The 19,673-nt window shown below is 36.1% G+C and overlaps 1 protein-coding gene across 3 annotated transcripts in view; it reads left to right on the top strand.

The window, feature by feature from the left end:
- Positions 1 to 19,673, top strand: part of ECHDC1 (ethylmalonyl-CoA decarboxylase 1) — a 46,889-nt gene that overhangs the window by 7,298 nt on the left and 19,918 nt on the right. For all 3 annotated transcript variants that reach the window (XM_038526747.1, XM_038526746.1, XM_038526748.1), the window contains exons 2-5: positions 107 to 328; positions 5,025 to 5,167; positions 12,626 to 12,678; positions 14,938 to 15,018. In XM_038526747.1, the coding sequence (XP_038382675.1) occupies positions 109 to 328; positions 5,025 to 5,167; positions 12,626 to 12,678; positions 14,938 to 15,018 (497 nt within the window). In that variant the 5' untranslated portion in view covers positions 107 to 108. The remainder of the gene's footprint in view (positions 1 to 106; positions 329 to 5,024; positions 5,168 to 12,625; positions 12,679 to 14,937; positions 15,019 to 19,673) is intronic.

The raw sequence follows: 19,673 nt of genomic DNA, 5'->3' as shown, positions 1-19,673 counted from the left end.
CCTTTAGAAGTGGGAAGTGGTCCCAATTAAACAAAAAAAGTCTATTAACATATAATATTAGAAAAGCATTCATCTGGACTACTGCATATTTCTCTCTATTTTCCAGAAATGGCAGGAAATCTTCTGAAGACATCATCTTTGTCTGTAAGGACAAAATTACTACATCAAACAGGATTATCTCTTTATAATACATCTCATGGCTTCCATGAGGAAGATTTAAAAAAAAAACTTCAACAGTTTCCTGGTGGATCCGTTGACCTTCAGAAGGAAGACAGTGGCATTGGTATTCTTACCCTGAACAACCCAAGTAAAATGAATGCTTTCTCAGGTATAGAGGTCTTTCTTTTGCTAAATAATGACACTAACTCTAAGCTGCTATCACATTTTTATCTCTACTCTGGTGATGGAATTCTTGAAAGTTGTGGTATTCTTAGAACATACATACAGAGAACACTCAAAACCATCACTTTACCAGGAACACTTTTTTAAAACTAATTCTGAATATTTAAATTTTTTAAAATCCGTAAATATGGTTGTTGATAGAAAGGAAACTTTCAAATTAACCTTGATTATTTTTTCCATTGACAGTTACTAACTCCGTAATGACTTCATTTGTTGAGCTGATGTCACTGGGAGACAAAGGGAAGGAGCTTTCAAAAATATTTGAAAACTAAAGAGAAAAACTTATAAATGAAAAAAAATTACTTAATTTTTTTTCCCTATGTATTGAAATAAGACTGTCATTTAACCGTGTAATTCCAGTAATCAGTGAAAACACTGTCCTGCCTATGTGTTGCTCCTTCCCTGACACTTGGATTTGCTGCCTAGCAAATAGAAGGAGCATGTAAAAATTTCACATTTGAGGGACCCAAAAGTCTAGGATAGTGGTCATTTGTAATTTTGTGCCAAAGTGCAAATTTGAATTATACTACTATGACGTCATGCAAGAGCTAATGAGTAACACTGCTGAGTATCTAGCACTCCTACATATTTCAGGGTGATTTTAGCAATTTCTGTTTGTCAGTGATGTAACTCACTGGTGGTTGATGATACTATGTAAGAGCAAATGATTAACATTTGCTGACTACCCAGTAAGGATGACTTTGGCGATGTTTGAACGCTCGGAGTGTCCATTATGCACTTCATGGGGATAAATTATGTTTTATAATACTTGAAATACTGTGCTAAAAAATGTCTCAATAAATTTTCATACCCATATACATAATTTGGTAGACTGTAAACTTTGTAAATTATTAGTGGTGGATCTTTAAAACACAAGATGACTTTTCTTTCCTCTCAGCATAGTTCAGAGATGTCTCTATTAGTGTTATCCAATAGAAGTATAATGCAAACGCAAATGTGAGCCACATATGTAAATACAAATTTCTAGTAGCCATGTTTTTAAAAAGTAAAATAAAAAAATAAAAAGTAGAAGGAAACAGGTGGAATTAATTTTAACATACTTTATTTAATCCAGTATATTCAAAAATATTTCAACATGTGACTCATATGAAAACTTATTTATAATGTGTTTTCCTTTTATCATACCAAGTCTTTGAAATCTGGTATTTTACACTTAATTGCACAGCTCAGTTTGGACTAGGCACGTTTCTGGTGCTCAAAAGCTAGATGAGGATGGTGGCTACTTTACTGGACAGTACATCTCCATACCTTTAATTGGTTCAGAGAATAATAGCAAATTATTTAATCATTTTTTAAAGATTTTATTTATTCATGAGTGACACAGAGAGAAGAGAAGCAGAGAGGGAGAAGCAGGCTCCCTGCGGGGAGCCCAATGTGGGACTTGATCCTGGGACTACAGGATCATGACCCATGCCAAAGGCAGATCCTTAACCACTGAGTCACTCAGACATCCCAAAAACAAATTTTAATATTAGTTTAGGATAAGTAACATTAGAAAAGTAAGACTGTTCTAGAGAAGTAGACTAGATTAATTGTTTTAAATTACTATTGAATAGCTACAAAGAATTTATATTAGTAAAGATTATTATTCAAATGGAAACCAATATTCATTTCATGGCTAATATTTAAAGTGAATATGAGCAGAGGTGCTTTGATTTGGTCTAGGAGAAGATAAGTGAGCCACATCGCACAACCCCAATACCCTGGTTTGAAAATTACCCAGCCTAGGCACTCCTTTAAGGTTCCTTTCAAATCTATTTTTTCTTTTTTTTTTTTTTTAAGATTTTATTTATTTATTCATGAGAGACACAGAGAGAGAGAGATAGAGACACAGACAGAGAGAGAAGCAGGCTCCCTGTGGGTGCCCAGACCCCGGGATCACAGGGGATCACGCCCTGGGCTGAAAGCAGGCTCTCAACCGCTAAGCCACCCAGGGATCCCCTTCCTTCCAACTCTTAACCCTTAATTTACAAAGTCAAAAAGATGAGTCAAGATTAACTTCTAGTATAGATGTATCATACTCAAAACCAGCATTACTTTTTTTTAGAAGCTTAAATCTTAGGGATGACTGAAAGTCCATATTTACTTATATAGATTTATTCTTACTCTAATAAGTGGGTTTTTTTTTTTTTTTCGTAAAAAGCTATTAGACTATAAGTCTTTTGAGAACAAGAACTATATTTCTGAAACATCTAGGACATCTTTGGATAGGGCTACAATCTTAATTAGGTCATAATTCGCAATTAGAAAGGATAGCTGCATTAGATACTTATGAATCAATAATATTTAACAATTAGCATCATTGTGAAACCACTTCATTATTGGCTACTTCAGAAAACAGCAAAGAGAATTAATAGTTCTTGACATCATGGGGTTTATATTCCAGAGTAGTGTCCCTAATTTAATGGGGACTATATTATAGGTTTTGGAACCTTGTAATACAGAATCTTTGCCAGTTTTTTTTTTTTTTTTTTTTTAGCTCCTCTTTTTTTTTTTTTATTTTCTTTTTATTTTTTATTGGTGTTCAATTTACTAACATACAGAATAACACCCAGTGCCCGTCACCCATTCACTCCCACCCCCCGCCCTCCTCCCCTTCTACCACCCCTAGTTCGTTTCCCAGAGTTAGCAGTCCTTACGTTCTGTCTCCCTTTCTGATATTTCCCACACATTTCTTGTCCCTTCCCTTATTTTCCCTTTCACTATTATTTATATTCCCCAAATGAATGAGAACATATAATGTTTGTCCTTCTCCGACTGACTTACTTCACTCAGCATAATACCCTCCAGTTCCATCCACGTTGAAGCAAATGGTGGGTATTTGTCATTTCTAATGGCTGAGTAATATTCCATTGTATACATAAACCACATCTTCTTTATCCATTCATCTTTCGTTGGACACCGAGGCTCCTTCCACAGTTTGGCTATCGTGGCCATTGCTGCTAGAAACATCGGGGTGCAGGTGTCCCGGCGTTTCATTGCATTTGTATCTTTGGGGTAAATCCCCAACAGTGCAATTGCTGGGTCGTAGGGCAGGTCTATTTTTAACTGTTTGAGGAACCTCCACACAGTTTTCCAGAGTGGCTGCACCAGTTCACAGTCCCACCAACAGTGTAAGAGGGTTCCCTTTTCTCCGCATCCTCTCCAACATTTGTTGTTTCCTGCCTTGTTAATTTTCCCCATTCTCACTGGTGTGAGGTGGTATCTCATTGTAGTTTTGATTTGTATTTCCCTGATGGCAAGTGATGCAGAGCATTTTCTCATATGCATGTTGGCCATGTCTATGTCTTCCTCTGTGAGATTTCTCTTCATGTCTTTTGCCCATTTCATGACTGGATTGTTTGTTTCTTTGGTGTTGAGTTTAATAAGTTCTTTATAGATCTTGGAAACTAGCCCTTTATCTGATATGTCATTTGCAAATATCTTCTCCCATTCTGTAGGTTGTCTTTGAGTTTTGTTGACTGTATCCTTTGCTGTGCAAAAGCTTCTTATCTTGATGAAGTCCCAATAGTTCATTTTTGCTTTTGTTTCTTTTGCCTTCGTGGATGTATCTTGCAAGAAGTTACTATGGCCGAGTTCAAAAAGGGTGTTGCCTGTGTTCTTCTCTAGGATTTTGATGGAATCTTGTCTCACATTTAGATCTTTCATCCATTTTGAGTTTATCTTTGTGTATGGTGAAAGAGAGTGGTCTTTATATTGGCTTGTAAATCATTTTCTTAAGCAGAGGCAAGAGTAAGCTTAATCATTAATAGCATTATGAACTTTATGCAACTGTGTGATCACTGCAGATAAGAATTATAGTCCCTGCTGTTCCCATTTTAAATTTGTCCATTATAAAGAGGCTCCAAAGAATTTTGGAATAATACTAAGGTAAAAATTTAATTTATAAATCATAGAATTGATGGTTGGTAGTTATCTTATTGGCAACCTTTTATAGTATGCCTTGGGTTAGATCATAGTTTGTCAACTGTGGAACAAGATGATAAGTACTATCCCTTTCCTAAACTAACATCCTGTTATAATAGTTTTCATGTGAATAGCATAGGAATCTTACCTTTGTTTTGTGTACCATATACCCGATAGATTATGAGATCTCTGTCTTCTGGGGCAATACTGTATTTGAGTTAGGAATACTGGCATAATTTTTGTTAGGAGCTTGTTGATTTTATAATCCTTGTTGAGCTTGTTGACTGTAACAGTGTGTACTACTGTGAAGTCAGATCTATATTTGACTTTTACCTTAAGAAATATATATATTTTTTTACCACCATGTGTTTTATTCATTCTAATTTTCCTATTTCTAGGAAGTGTATCATATATTCTCATTTTCTATCTAACCATGTATTTGTGTGATTTATTAATTAAGACAGAGAGAAAAGGAGAGAGATTACTAACGTATTATAAACTTCTAAAGCAGGGACTGTCAAATACACCTCTTTTGTATATATCCCATGATACCAACACAAAAGACATTTGATAAATATTCAGTTAATATTGTAAAACGTAGGATCTAAGAGTCCTATGTGACAGTTGATGGTTTCTAAATTATTTCTCTTTTTCTAGTATCAAATTGCTTTGATTCCCCCTCTTCTCTCTGGCAGGTGTTATGATGCTACAACTTCTGGAAAAAGTGATTGAATTGGAAAATTGGACAGAGGGGAAAGGTCTCATTGTTCGTGGGGCAAAAAATACCTTCTCCTCAGGATCCGATCTGAATGCTGTGAAAGCACTAGCGACTCCAGAGGCAAGTATTATATGAAATATGCACTAGATACCACATATTTATCAGATATCTATGGCTAAGATATTTATATTTTACATATAGTTATTATGATAGTTGCTCTTTAAGACAAGAGATTTCCAAAGATCAGAGGTTTTGGTTTTCTTCTTAAATTCCAGTCGCAAGTAGTGTGACATAGTGGGAATGGGGGAGAAGGGAAGGAAGGAAAGCCCATTAAAACCAGCAAGAGTTTTAAGTCTTTTTTTTTTTTTTTTTTTAATTAAAGAGTTTTAGGTCTTTTAAGTGGAAGACTTTTTTTTTTTTTTTTTTTTAAGTGGCAGACTCTTAACATCTCATGACGAGGAATTTTATATGAGGTACATATATAAAGTACCCAGCAAAGCCTTGGCACATGGTAGGCTTCAACAGATGATAAAAATTAAAACATTCATGTCTGAATTACCCTGATAGAAGAGGTATCCTAATCATCTTCCACTATTAGTCATCTTCCATTATCCTCCAGGGAACCTGGGCTATATCCTCCAAGGAACCTAGGCCGCCAAGGAAGCCTACCTAGGCTAGGCTTCCACCTGTATCCCCTAGGCAAAAAAAAAAAAAAAAAAAAAAAAAAAAAAGAAGGAAGGGAAATATATAAGTAGTCCTTGCCATTTAATTATAAGTGTGAGTTGTATGTAGGTAATAATGTTTTAATAGTATTCCACAACTCAAACAGCTCTCTGTAGTATATGATCTATATTTGCATCACATTGTTAGGCAAGAGCTCTCGTTTGATAGACTTAGATTGAATGCTGATTTCAACACCTGGGTAAATGGACAAATCACTTAGTCTTTTTCAGTCTTATTTTCCTAATCTAGAAATGAGAATTCCGTATTTCACATAGCTATTATGAGGATTCAAGATAATGTATATAGTGTGCCTGCTAGGATAGTGCCTGAAAAAGGTAGCTATTATTTTTATATCAAAGATCTCAATATTGATAAATGTTATTATCTTTGAGATGATCTATTATTTGTAGCACCACTAGGCTTAAGTTTGCTGTGTGTTCAAATGATTAGAGCACTAAGCTGTAGATTCAAATATAAGGATTCTTGCCCTGGGTCATCTAATCATTAGCTATATGGCCTGCGATTTATTTGATTATAATTTTTCATCTCTGGAATGATTGAAATCCTAGGCACTTCACTTTGTTCATAAAAGACACTGGATACATAAAATGCAATAATAGATTATTTTGGGTCTGATGTAAGTTGGGTAGGAAAAGATCCCTGAAAAGGTGAAAGATTATTTTCCTTTCTTCTAGTTAAAACGTGTTTCTCTGTCTCTTTAAATCACATGGTCAGGATTTTTTATTTTGCATACATGTAAAAGCTGAAAGTAGAATCATCCTAATTTCTATATGCCTGAGAAAAAAGAACTATGAATATTTATAAAACCAAGATTTAAAATGGCCTCAGCACTGTCCCAATTTTCCCAACATCATTTTTTTTAAGATTTTTATTTATTCATGAGAGACACAGAGAGAGATAGAGGCAGAGACACAGGCAGAGGGAGAAGCAGGCTCCATGCAGGCAGCCCGATGTGGGACTTGATCCCTGGACCCCGGGATCACGCCCTGGGCTGAAGGCAGATGATCCACTGCTGACTGTGTTCTGTAGTTTTTAGAGTACAGATCCTTTACCTCTGGTTAGGTTTATTCCTGGGTAGCTTATAGTTTTTGGTACAGTTGTAAATGGGATTGATTCCTTAATTTCTCTTTCTTCTGTCTCATTGTTAGTGTATAGATATGCAACTGATTTCTGTGCATTGATTTTGTATCCTGCCGTGTTGCTGAATTCCTGTATGAGTTCTAGGAATCTTGGGGTGGAGTCTTCTGGGTTTTCTACATAAAGTATCATGTCATCTGTGAAGAGTGAGAGTTTGATTTCTTGTCAGTTTGAATCCCTTTATATCTTTTTATTGTCCGATTGCTGAAGCTAGGACTTCTAGTCCTGTGTTGAACTTCAGTGGTGAGAGTGGGTATCCCTGTCATGTTCCTGATCCTAGGGGAAAAGCTCTCAGTTTTTCCCCATTGAGAATGGTTTCACTCATATGTGGAACATGAGAAGCACAGAGAAGATCATAGGGGAAGGGAGGGAAAACTAAAAGGGAAGTCATCAGAGAGGGAGACACAAACCATGAGAGATTCTCAACTATGGGAAACAAAGTGAGGGTTGCTGGAGGGGAGGTAGGTCAGGAGATGGGGTAGTTAGATGATGGGCATTAAGGAGGGCATGGGCTGTGATGAGCATTGAATGTTATATGCAACTGATGAATTATTGAACTCTACATCTGAAACTAATGGTGTTCTGTATGTTGGCTAATTGAATTTAAATAAAAAAAATATAAAATGGCCTCAGGACTTTTGAGGCTCACACATCTGTATGAGTTGCACCTGCACATATAAATGCATCTGCCCTTCACAGCTGAGACAGTCTGAGAACTCTTAACATTCCGTTGTGAACAGCCTTTCTCTAAGTGAAGCTCTTCTCTATCTAATATACTTACTCTTTGTTGTTGCAGATGTATCACTGGTGTTTATTTATGTGGTAAATTTGCTTTTCTGAGGATGATGAGAAAACTAGAATAGATGATGATTTTAGTAATTGGATACAGTCCCTTCTGATTATAACAAGATACTTGAAAATGATTAATAAATGACTTTTTTAAAAGAGATAATTATGTTGATGTTTTTGCCACTGTATTTTTTCAAAGTTCAAAAATATTTTATTAGTGAAAATTACCAAATTTAAATAGAAGTAGACTAATACAGTGAAACCCTCATGTACTCATAATAGCATTAATAGCCATCAACATTTTATTATATTTATTTATCAGTTTACTTTTTAAAAAATGTAGCTGGTATCTTAAGAAGTTGATTTCATTTTGGTGTTTTTTGTTTAATGAGTAGAAAACGAGCTCCAGCTGTCCCTATTAGGCAGTTAATCCTTGGTTGAAAAGGTTGCGGCAGGGAGATAGATTAGCATAACACACATATTAGCCTGAAAAGTTATGGGACAAAGAAAATAATAAAATATGAAAAAATCTACCGTTAAGTACTAGCCCACTTATAAGAGTTGGATTTGACACCACCGGGTGTTCTGTAGACTATCAGAAGCCTTTTTTCAGAAGGCAGAAATCAGCCGGATCCAATTATAACCTTTAAGATATGGGGAAATAAACCTACTTATTCTGCAATGAATGGGCATAAGGCCCCGCGGAAAAGTCTGGCATTTTAGAAACCTTTATACTCTTAATCTAGCTTGAAGGCAATAATTTTCCTTGCCTCCCTGACCTTTCTTGGTGCTTTTCTGCCAATCTGTTGTCCATTATTTTTCTCTTGCTTAAATTCCTGCAGTGACCTCAAAGTTCTCATCTGACTTTTTTGCTTTTGTTACTACTTTTGTACAGTTTCATTTTAGCATCATTAATTTAGAGACCAATTATTCTAATTGTCTCTAAACCGTCCCATGTACTCGGAGGAAATTAATAAATCCATACCACAAGAACTTAGGGGAAAAAGAGAGGCTCATTTATGGTTCTAGGAAGATACTTTTACAGGCTGGCATTTTTCTACTCGGGATAAATGTGACTTGGAGTAAATACGACATTAATAGTTGCTTTTGACACTTGGTCTGAGCAGTGTGCTTCCCATAGTTGTTTTATAAGTAAGAGCTCCTGGAGTAGGTTTGGGCCTCAGGGTATCATTTGTCTAGGATATAAGTATCACTGGGTGCAGCAGCTCTTAACACTTTTTTTTTTTTTTGTTACTTTCCAGCTTCTAGCCTTCATTCATCAGAGTAAGTTTAGCTTCTCATTGGTTCTTTTTTCTCAGTTTATACTCTCACAAGCTGACGTTTGTCTCTCATTGGTTTATTTTCTTCCTACAGCCCAGGAAAGGGCCTGAGTATGTTACCATTTTGGGCCCAATGGTTTTGGGGGACATATGTAATCTTTTTTCTCCCTAGGTCATGTTGGCTAGTACAGTGTGATCTCTACTTTATGATACATTTAAAGTGGAAGCATACTCATTATCTGATTGCCAGTGCTGTTACTAATGTTAATAATAGCAGTGCTAGATAACATTTCCTGTTCTCCTACTATGTATCAGGCACTAAGTTTTTTACATGTCAGATTTATTTGGTCATTACTGAATGATTAAATATCCCCTAATGAGATAGCTGCTACTATTCTAGGTGAGGAGACTGAAGCACAGAGAGGTTAGGTATTATGTCCAAAGCCAAAACAGCTAGGAAATAATAGAGCCTAGATTCAACCTAGGCATGTTAGCTCTACAGTCTGTGTTGTTAACCATTGTTCTATACTGCCTTGAAACATTTTTAGTGTGACTTATCTTTTGAATGAGAATTATGGCAGTATACAGTATAATACCTGCTTCACTTTCATTTCTACCAATTCTAGATGCTTCTGTTAGAATTTTAAGTACTCTAGATCTAGTATAATGGAAAATAGGGCTATTAAAATTAATTTATTGATATAATTTAACAGGCTTTATTCCACAGAATTTTGTTTTTAAAGATTTTATTTATTTTAGAGAGAGAGAGCACATGCGCATGAGCAGGGGAGGGGCATAAGGAGAGGAGTGAGAATCTCAAGGAGACTCTGCTGAGCAAGGGGCCTGATGTGGGGCTCTATATCATGACCTGTGAGACCATGATCTGAGTCAAGATCACAGGTTGGCCGCTCAACTGACTGAGCCACCGAGGTGCTACCCGTATTGCATAGATTGTAATGGAATACAAATCAGTCTAGTTTTAAACCTTTTAGCTCTTTGTACTTGTGTTAATTTTCTCATGTGTTTATAATATAGAATGACCTTTGTTATAAAGGCTTCCAGTTAGGAAATTTATATTTAATTTATGTTGGTTTTTACCTTTCATTGACAGCATTTGTTTTAGAATAACATAGTTCTCCATCTAAAATTCATCTGATTCAGTTAACTTCAAAAGCATATGTTATATGTAAAACATTGTATTAACTTCTGAGGAATAAAAGGGCATTTTTGTCAGCCTCAAAAGGATAATTGTGTAGGCCTAGCAAATGCCATCTTCCCTTCTCCTCTATAAAGCCTTCCCAACTACCCTACCCCAATTGAAATGAATCGCTTCTTATTCAGCACTCTTCTCAGTTTGTTCAAGCATTTCCTAAAATACTTCATATGATATAATGTACCTTGATGCATGTTGCATTTATTTCTTATAAGATTTTTGAGGACTAGGAACTGGGACCACATTCCACTTATGTTCTCTAGTCCCTATCTTGTATAGATAATGTGTCAAATAATGGATACAAATGCAATGCGTACAAAACAATCTGTGAGTACTATAGCTAAGTTACAAAAATAAAAATACCACAGGAACACAGGTGAGAAAACTAATCTTGATGGAAAAATTATTTGAACTAGGCATTCCTTGAAATAGGTAGAGACAAGAATAGGCTATTCCAAATAATGGGAATGGTTTGAGCAAAGATAGAGGACCAAGAGTAAAGTATAAAGTGTTAAAGGAATGGCAAATAGTTTGTTATGGCTGAAATTAGGATACTGGGATGAGGAGTATGGTAGTCAATAAAGTTAGTAAAATTATTTTGGAATCAGGTGAGATCAATTCCTCCCAAGGAATTTAGACTTTGTTCTCTTGGCGATATGAAATCACCATTCTGTAGGAAAGTTTATCAGGCATCAGGATACAAGCTATATTACAGAGGAAAAAGAAATTAAATACAGAGAGACTAGTAAGGAAACAAGACTGTCTAATAATCTAAGTATGAGTAACACCAGTCTGAGCTAGTGTAGGAGCAGTGCAAATAGAGAAAGAAGGGGTTTATATTATAATATTTCAAAGGACATACTTGGTAACTGATTGTGGGTGAACTATGAATTGGAAGAATCAAAGATAATAACAAAATTCTGAGCCTTATTGATCAGAAGACCTTTTTAAGTCAGAACTCACATTTATGTGATCCCTTTATAGAGTAGTATCCTATTGTTTATGTGATCTTTTATAGATTTTCATTTTTCCAACCATCTTTTAAGTCACATAGAGCAGTAGGTATTTTTTATTCCTCATTCCTTCCTTACGGATGAGCAAACTCCATTCAGTTAAGACTCGCTCTAGTTCATGTTATTATTAAGCGGTAGCACTAGGATTGAAACTCAGCTCTTTCCACTCCCAGTTGGTTTTGCCACGCTGAATTTGAAATCTTGGCAGAATGTTAAATTCCTAGGAGGTTTTGGGAGTCTACATGAAAACAAGAGTTGAAGCAATGGGGATGGATGAGATTTCCAAGGAAGAAATTGTAGACAAAGAAAAGAAAGAGAATCATGGATTGGATTTTGAGGAATGCATGCATTTACATGTATTACATTACCTGTGTAGCTGAATAAGAAGAGACAATGAAGAAAACTTGAAGGGAACAATCAAAGAACAGGAAGAGGATCAAGAGTAGAAAGTATTACTAGAAACCATCAGAGGATTTTAAAATACAGAAACTGGTCAAAGTAAGATACCTGTGTTATGGAGACAGGAAGACAAGGATAAGGAAAAGCCATTTAACAAATAGAAGATTATTAGAAACCTTTGAGGGAAGTCTTTTGAGAGAAGACTGAATAGATTAAACTAAATTGAAGGAAATATGTGACTTGAAAAAGAGGAGGCAGTGAGTTTAGACTACAGTTGACGCCTGGACGATGCGATGCAGGCGTGCATCGACCCCTGTGCAGTTGAAAATCTTTATATAACTTTTAACTCCCCAGTTACTTAACTTCTAATAGTTTACTGTTGAGTGGAAGCCTTACTGATAACAGTTGATTAACACATATTTTGTATGTTATATGTATTATATACTGTATTCTTACAATAAAGAAAACTATAGAAAAAATGTTTTTAAGAAAACCATAAGGAAGAGAATACACATTCACAGTCCTGTGCTCTAAGAAATCCACATGTAAGTGGACCCATGCCATTCAAACCTGTGTTGTTCAAGGGTCAACTGTACTTTTAAGAAATTTGTTTTTTTTTTTTTTTTTTTTTTTTATATGTTTAGATTTTTAAGGGGATGAGAATTTGGGCTAATAGATGGGTGCATCTTATGCCTCTTTCTCCCAAAGTACCCTGAGTAGAACTTCACACTTTATTGGGGTGTGTGATTGGACTCTTAGGCCTAAGTCTTTGCTAATATCTCATGTAGAGCTAAGCTCAAAGAGCTCTAAGAGGCCAGCAAAATCAAATACTGCATCATTTGCCTTTCTGACAGCATTAAAGAGTTTTAAGTGAAAAACCTTTAAAAAAGATTGGGTATATTTTTGGCTTCATTGCTTTCTAAATCCTGAAAAAAATAAAAAAAAATTTTTTATATATTTACATTATACCTTTGTGTTTATTTATGCTTATTCTTCTTTAAAGGATGGAATGGCCTTATGTATGTTCATGCAAAACACCTTAACAAGACTTATGAGGTAATGTACCTTTCTTTTTAAAATATTATTTCTTAAAAAACAAAAACAGGGGATCCCTGGGTGGCGCAGCGGTTTAGCGCCTGCCTTTGGCCCGGGGCGCGATCCTGGAGGCCCGGGATCGAATCCCACATCGGGCTCCCGGTGCATGGAGCCTGCTTCTCCCTCTGCCTATGTCTCTGCCTCTCTCTCTCTGTGTGTGACTATCATAAATAAATTAAAAAAAAAAAAAAAAAAAAAAAAAACAGTTCTTTAATGTTCTGTGTTTTGGACCAATTAAAAAATACCTGATTTTCAAATTACATTTATTTTAATGATGAAGTATTAATCTGTGCTATCAAGGACAGTCGTTTAATTAAATGTTAGTGAAGAATGCACAGGTATACAAAATAAGACAAGGGATAATAAGAATTTTAAGATATAGCACACATTTCATAAAGAGCTTATAGTAATAGCTTTATTTAGGTATAGACATGAAAAAATTATATAGTGCTTTTATTTTTTTTTATTTTTTATTTTTTTTAATTTTTATTTTTATTTATGATAGTTACAGAGAGAGAGAGAGGCAGAGACACAGGCAGAGGGAGAAGCAGGCTCCATGCACCGGGAGCCCAATGTGGGATTCGATCCCGGGTCTCCAGGATCGCGCCCCTGGGCCAAAGGCAGGCGCCAAACCGCTGCGCCACCCAGGGATCCCTATATAGTGCTTTTAGATCAGAGTAAAGACACTGGTCAAGAGATGGCACATAAAGTTTATCTCATACTCAAAATTAGTAGAGTGCAGAGTGAAGTGATCTGTATCTAAGGAGAGAGAAAAAGAACTATGGATTGGTGAAGGCCTGTACAAATTTAAGTTTCTGAGGAAAATGGATTCAATTTGCATCTAGATGATGGAGAAAAGGAAGAAAATTCTTCTTGGCCTGTCACTGTGCATTTCTGGTTACAAACTTTGACATGTTTTGGCTAATTAGCTTTCTACTTCAGTATTCCAAATTAAAATAATTTAAAAATTATAAAAACTAAGGATTCATATTATTTAGCATACCTACTAGTTGACATCACATTTTTTGTTGCTCTTCATATGTGAGAGCCTAGAAAGAATAATGAAATCAAAGCATTATTCTAAAATACTTTTTTGCATTGTTCCTCTTCACCTTTCTTTCCCTGTTACACTTGACATTTTCTTAGATAAATCATAAAAGATTTAAAAAATCCTTTTAGTTTGGAAACAGAATGTATTAATAAATTTTCTATTACTTTAGTCAAACAGTTTGTTTTTGTTTTTGTTTTTAAGATTTTATTTATTCATGAGAGACACAGAGAGAGAGGCAGAGACACAGGCAGAGGGAGAAGCAGGATCCATGCAGGGAGCCCGATGTGGGACTTGATCCCGGGACTCCTGGATCTTGCCCTGAGCCAAAAGCAGACGCTCAACCATTGAGTCACCCAGGTGTCCCTAGACATGCAGTTTTGCATTTGGTTAGAACCTACAACCTACAAAATATTCCATACTTTCAAAGTATTTTGGATTTAAGTTGTAATACATACTCCTCCAAAGTGGGTCTTTGCAAGGACAGGAAAGGTGAAGAAATTTATTTTTACCACAGGCCCATTCATTTATATAGAATTAGTTTACCAATCATTTCAATAGATAATAAAAAAGACTTTTGATAGGAATCTTTATAATGACACAGTTTTGGAACTTAGTCTTCTCTACCACATTTCATCCCTTTGGATATAGCTTTAATTTTGCCATCTAACTTGACATCAATAAAAATAGAGTAGGTAAGATCACATTGAATTATTCCTGATTTCCAGTTGCTGAAAAGTTATAGGAGGTGTATACTATGTTAAAAACATTTATTTATTTGGAAGAAAGTTACAATATATAGTTTAAAAATATAGTAACATAAAAATATATGTAAGACATATATATCAAATATAGTATTTATAATATATACTTGGTATATTTTATATTTATTACTTACATATAAAAATATAGTTCATAGTTTAAAACTAGATTCAGGGAGGTAGTTTGATAAACTGACATAGCATTTAGTATTAATCATTATATCTTAAGAATTATACTATTTTATTCCTCATGATGTGCACACTCAGGGTTCCACCCTCCTTGGAGGTGTGTTTGTCATTATAAACATAGTTCAATAATTTTGTTTCTACTGCATCTCAAGTTTTTTTAAAGTAATATTTGTAAATTAAAATTGAAATGAAAAGTAGTTCCATTTTTTCTTCATTAAACAGACTCCCTTTAATAAGTGTTGCACTGATTCAAGGTCGGGCATTAGGTGGAGGAGCAGAGGTTACTACAGCATGTGATTTCAGGTAAGATGAAAATTGCTTTACTCCCTCCACAAATAAAATCAAGAAACTCAAACTTATTTTTTGTGCAAATATAAATGTTATTTATATTCTTAAACAGGATGATCAGTTCATGAGCATTTTCATTTTCTTCTTGTCAGTTTATTAAAGTAGATAATTTTATTCAATCTAGTATAGTTCTATCATTACTTTGTTACTGTGCATTTTTAAAAAGTTAGTAAGGGAAAATGATTTTGAACAAGTTAAACCCAAGTTAGCAAAATTCCTGGAGAAGGAAGTCAAGGAAATATATGAAACTTTAAGATTCGAAAGAACTATACAGAGAAGAAAAAAAAAAAAGAGAGAATGAAGAAAGAGGCACTGCTGTAATTGTCCTCCTACCAATAAATGTAGGCTCTCTGAGGTCCATTTTTTATCTTTACTGTGATTGGTAGTACTACTGTGGAGCTTTTGGGCGGATTAGGGGAGAAAAATTAGAGAAAATTAGAGAGAAATAGAGAGCATGAGTGAGGAGAGTAGGAACAGAAGGAGAGGAAAAACAGAAAATCCCAAGTAGACTCTGTGCTGAGCTCAGACTGACACACTTCAGCCTCTCTAATACAGAAGGTAGTATATATCACATAATTGGAGATAAAATCACAAAATAGTAAAGAGTCTGAGCACTGGAGTTAAGATACATTTAGGTTCAATCCCAATTTGCCATTTTATCTACAGTCAATCCTTGAATAACCCTACTTTGGCTGTGCAGGTCCACTTATACATGGATTTTTCTTAATAAATACAGAACATTATTGTAAGTGTATTTTCTCTTCTATGGTTTTCTTTTCTGTTTTTTTTTTTTTTTTCAAGATTTTAAAAATTTATTTTAGAGAGAGCTAGAGAGCATGAATGGGGGTAGGGGCAGAAGGAGAGGGAACAAGAGAATCCCAAGACTCCATGCTGAGCTCAGAGCCCGAAGCAGGGCTTGATCCCAGGACCTAGAGTTCATGACTTGGGCTGAGGTCAAGAGTCAGATGCTTAATTGACTGAGCCACCCAGGCACCCCTCTTCCTTATGGTTTTCTTAATAACATTTTTTTCCCCTCTGGCTTACTTCATTGTAAGAATATAGTACATAATACATATAACATACAAAATATATGTTAATCAACTGTTTATGTTATCAGTAAGGGTTTCGGTCAACAGTAGACTATTAGTGGTTAAGTTTTGGGAGAGTCAAAAGTTCTATACAGATTTTTGACTGCATGGGAGGGGGTAAGTGCCCCTAAACCCCACATTGTTCAAGGGTCAACTGTATTTGACTATTTATCTATCTATCTATCTATCTATCTATCTATCTATCTATCTATTCTGTATTTGACTTTAAATAAGTATTTTATCTGAGTCTCATTTCTTCGTAAAATAAAAATAATCTCTGCTAAATGCTTATAGATTTAAATGATTTAATGAATATGTAGATGTTTGGCATAACACTTAACCTAGGTACACACTGATATACACATGATATTGATGACCTTACTACTCTCATACTTCTACATAAATGCCAGTATGGTAATATTTCAGCATAGTTTTAAAATTATTATTTATTTATTTTATGTTTTAGAGAGAGAGCACACAGTTGAGGAGGGTAGAGGGAGAGGGAGAGAGAGAACCACAGGAGGCTTCATGCCCAGCAAGGAGCCTGACTCAGGGCTCAATCTCATGACCCTGAGATCATGATCTGAGCCAAAACCAAGAGTTGTATTTTAAACCAACTGAGTCACCCAGGTGCCCTGGCATGATTTTAAACTTATTAATTCTCCTTTCACTGGGGATGATTTTCAACCTTAAGGCTAATCTTGGTCTCGCTGCTCCTTTCCTATTCCTTATTGATCCTGGAAGGATCACTTAGAGACTTTCCATGTTTAAATTTTTGACTCTCCCTTTGAGACTTAAAGCGAAAGCTGTTCCTCTCTGGCATGTAGGGCAGTAGGCTAGAAGAAAAAAGATGGTGACTAATTCAGCTTTTTTCATTCCCTTTCAACTCTGTTTCTTTGATTCACAGATTTTCATTTTTTTTTTTTAAGATTTTATTTATTTATTCATGAGAGACACACAGAGAGAGAGAGGCAGAGACACAGGCAGAGGGAGAAGCAGGCTCCATGCATCCATGCAGGGAACCTGATGCGGGACTCGATCCCGGGACTCCTCCCAGGATCATGCCCTGGGCCAAATGCAGGCGCTAAATCGCTGAGCCACCCAGGGATTCCCCTAAAAGCCCCCTTTTCAAATCCTGTCTGACTCCTATAGGATTATAATACAGTCCCCTCGTTGCGACCATCCAACTCTAAACAATATGTTTAGGTTTTACTTAAAAGTGTGTGAGCGCTGCATTTAGCATCATGAGTGTTACTAGTCTGCTTCTAGATTGCCAGGAATACAATGAGGCCTACATCCTGCCAGTGTTGAAGAGGCAGGAAGCAGGGGCGTCTGCATGGAAGCCCCAAGGGAGCAGCAGCCCTTACACAGGAAGTGAGGAAATGTCTTCCTTGACTACAGAGAAGGGGATGATGAGATGACAGCGGCTGAGGAGCCCCTGACTGTTGACAGCATCTGTGGGCAGCCTACTTTCTGTCCTCCCAATTTTATTTTTAATTACTCAATGCCAGTTTATTTGGGTTAAAAAATTGTTGCTTGGGAAACAGAAGCAAACCCACTGTGTCCTGAAGTACGAAATGCAAACCAAACCACTGGTATGTGACATCCGTTGAATTTGGAGACCTGGGGCGTCTCCTCCGTCAGCTCTTCTGTACCCCCACCGTTTACCCAGATCCCCTGGATGTTGATTCCAGAGTCCAGACGCTGATCGGGAACTCTCGGTCAAGGGCGACCTGGATTGAGATATGTTTGTATTTTAGGGTTAGAGTTAGAGGGAGAGAACAGAAGAGAGGAGAGAGATTTATGGACTGCATTCACTGTATGATCCAAAGGAACCCTAATTATTCAAAAAGGCCTTCCTCAAAGTTGTGTATTTCTCTGTTAGCCTAAAAAGCTTGTTTTTTAAGCTATGATGATATAAAGAGGGGGACATTTGAGAGCAGAAAGCACATAGGAGCTCTTTATTTATACTTTCTTGAAATTCCACATTTTAGATGTTAGGCCCATGTCTTTTTTGTGACATTTTAGTCTTAAGATGTCTGAGATGACTATAAAGCAATTTGGGTTCTCATTGTATCACACACAGACCACTGCAGCTGCTTCCAAGACAAAATGGGAACCTGTGTTACCATAATACAGGTTAAGAATGGGAACATTGTCAGCACTCCTGAAGTCTCCTACAAGCCCCTCCTAAGTCACAGCCCCCTTATTTCCATCTAAGGGAAACTACTACCCTAAATTCTATGATAATTAATTTCTTTTATTATGAAAGTACTTGTTTCCTTATTTCCTAAGAAAATAAAATTAACTGGGGCACCTGGGGGACTCAGTCAGGTAAGCGTCTGCCTTTTCAGCTCAGGTCATGATTCTGGCCGGGGTCCTGGTATCGAGCCCCTCATTGGGCTCCCTGCTCAGCAGGGGCTCTGTTTCTCCCTCTGCTTGTCAGTCTGCCTGCTTCTGCGCTCTCTCTCTCTCTGTCAAAGAAATAAATTAAATCTTAAAAAAAAATCTGAAAAAGTCTTTTAAAAAAAGGAAATTAACTATTCTATAACTGATATGTTCTGTTTTTCTTTTTGAACTCTATAAATGGCATCACATAGTACTAGAAATAGTATGAGGAAAGATTCACCACGTTTATGTATACAAAGTATTCTTTTTCTTTATTATGATTTATGACTCAGGTTCCAATTTATCAGTTGAAATATATCACTTTGTATTCACATAAGTAGATATATTAAAATAGTTTTAGTGTATAAGACAGTTTATGAAGATCTTAGCCTCTTTGTACTCTGACCTAGGGAGGAATCTTGAACACAGCAGAAAGCACTCCTTTCTGTGACAGTGCCCTCTGCCGTCGTCACTGCAGGTTGCATTACGATACTACATTGGATTCTGTGAAGAGGAAGTGGTCGTTGGCTTTATGGATGATGTGAGGCTAAATTTAAAATGATCTGTGTGTGAAAGGATTACTTTTCTCACTTTATGCTGAAATACAGGCAGTTTTTAACATGTAATTTAAATAATTTTTTATAATATATGTAATATATTAAAAATGTATATTTAAATGTCTGATATATTTAAGGAATTCTAAGCTGTATGTGAACATGCATTTTTACATTCAAAAATCCTCTGCATAAAAGTAAATACAAATTAAGCCTTACAGGTATCTCCTGGATATCTTTTTATTTTATTTTTTAAAAGATTTTATTTATTCATGAGAGACACAGGGAGAGAGAGAGACATAGACACAGGCAGAGGGAGAAGCAGGCTCCATGCAGGGAGCCTGACATGGGGCTCGATCCCAGAACCCCAGGATACACCCCGGGCCGAAGGCAGGTGCTTAACCGCTGAGCCACCCAGGGATCCCCCTCTTCTGGATATCTTAACGTAGAGCCCAGGTGTTCGTCTGTAAGCATGTATTAGACTTATTAGACTTTAGCATTATCCTTCATAGTCATTCCTGATCTGTGTTTGGATAGTTGGGGTTTTAGGACAAAAGGCAAAATCACAGGAAAAGATAGT

This window comes from Canis lupus, chromosome 1, assembly GCF_011100685.1.
Source record: "Canis lupus familiaris isolate Mischka breed German Shepherd chromosome 1, alternate assembly UU_Cfam_GSD_1.0, whole genome shotgun sequence".
NCBI lineage: Eukaryota > Metazoa > Chordata > Mammalia > Carnivora > Canidae > Canis > Canis lupus.
This window is presented reverse-complemented; position numbering and strand designations above follow the sequence as displayed.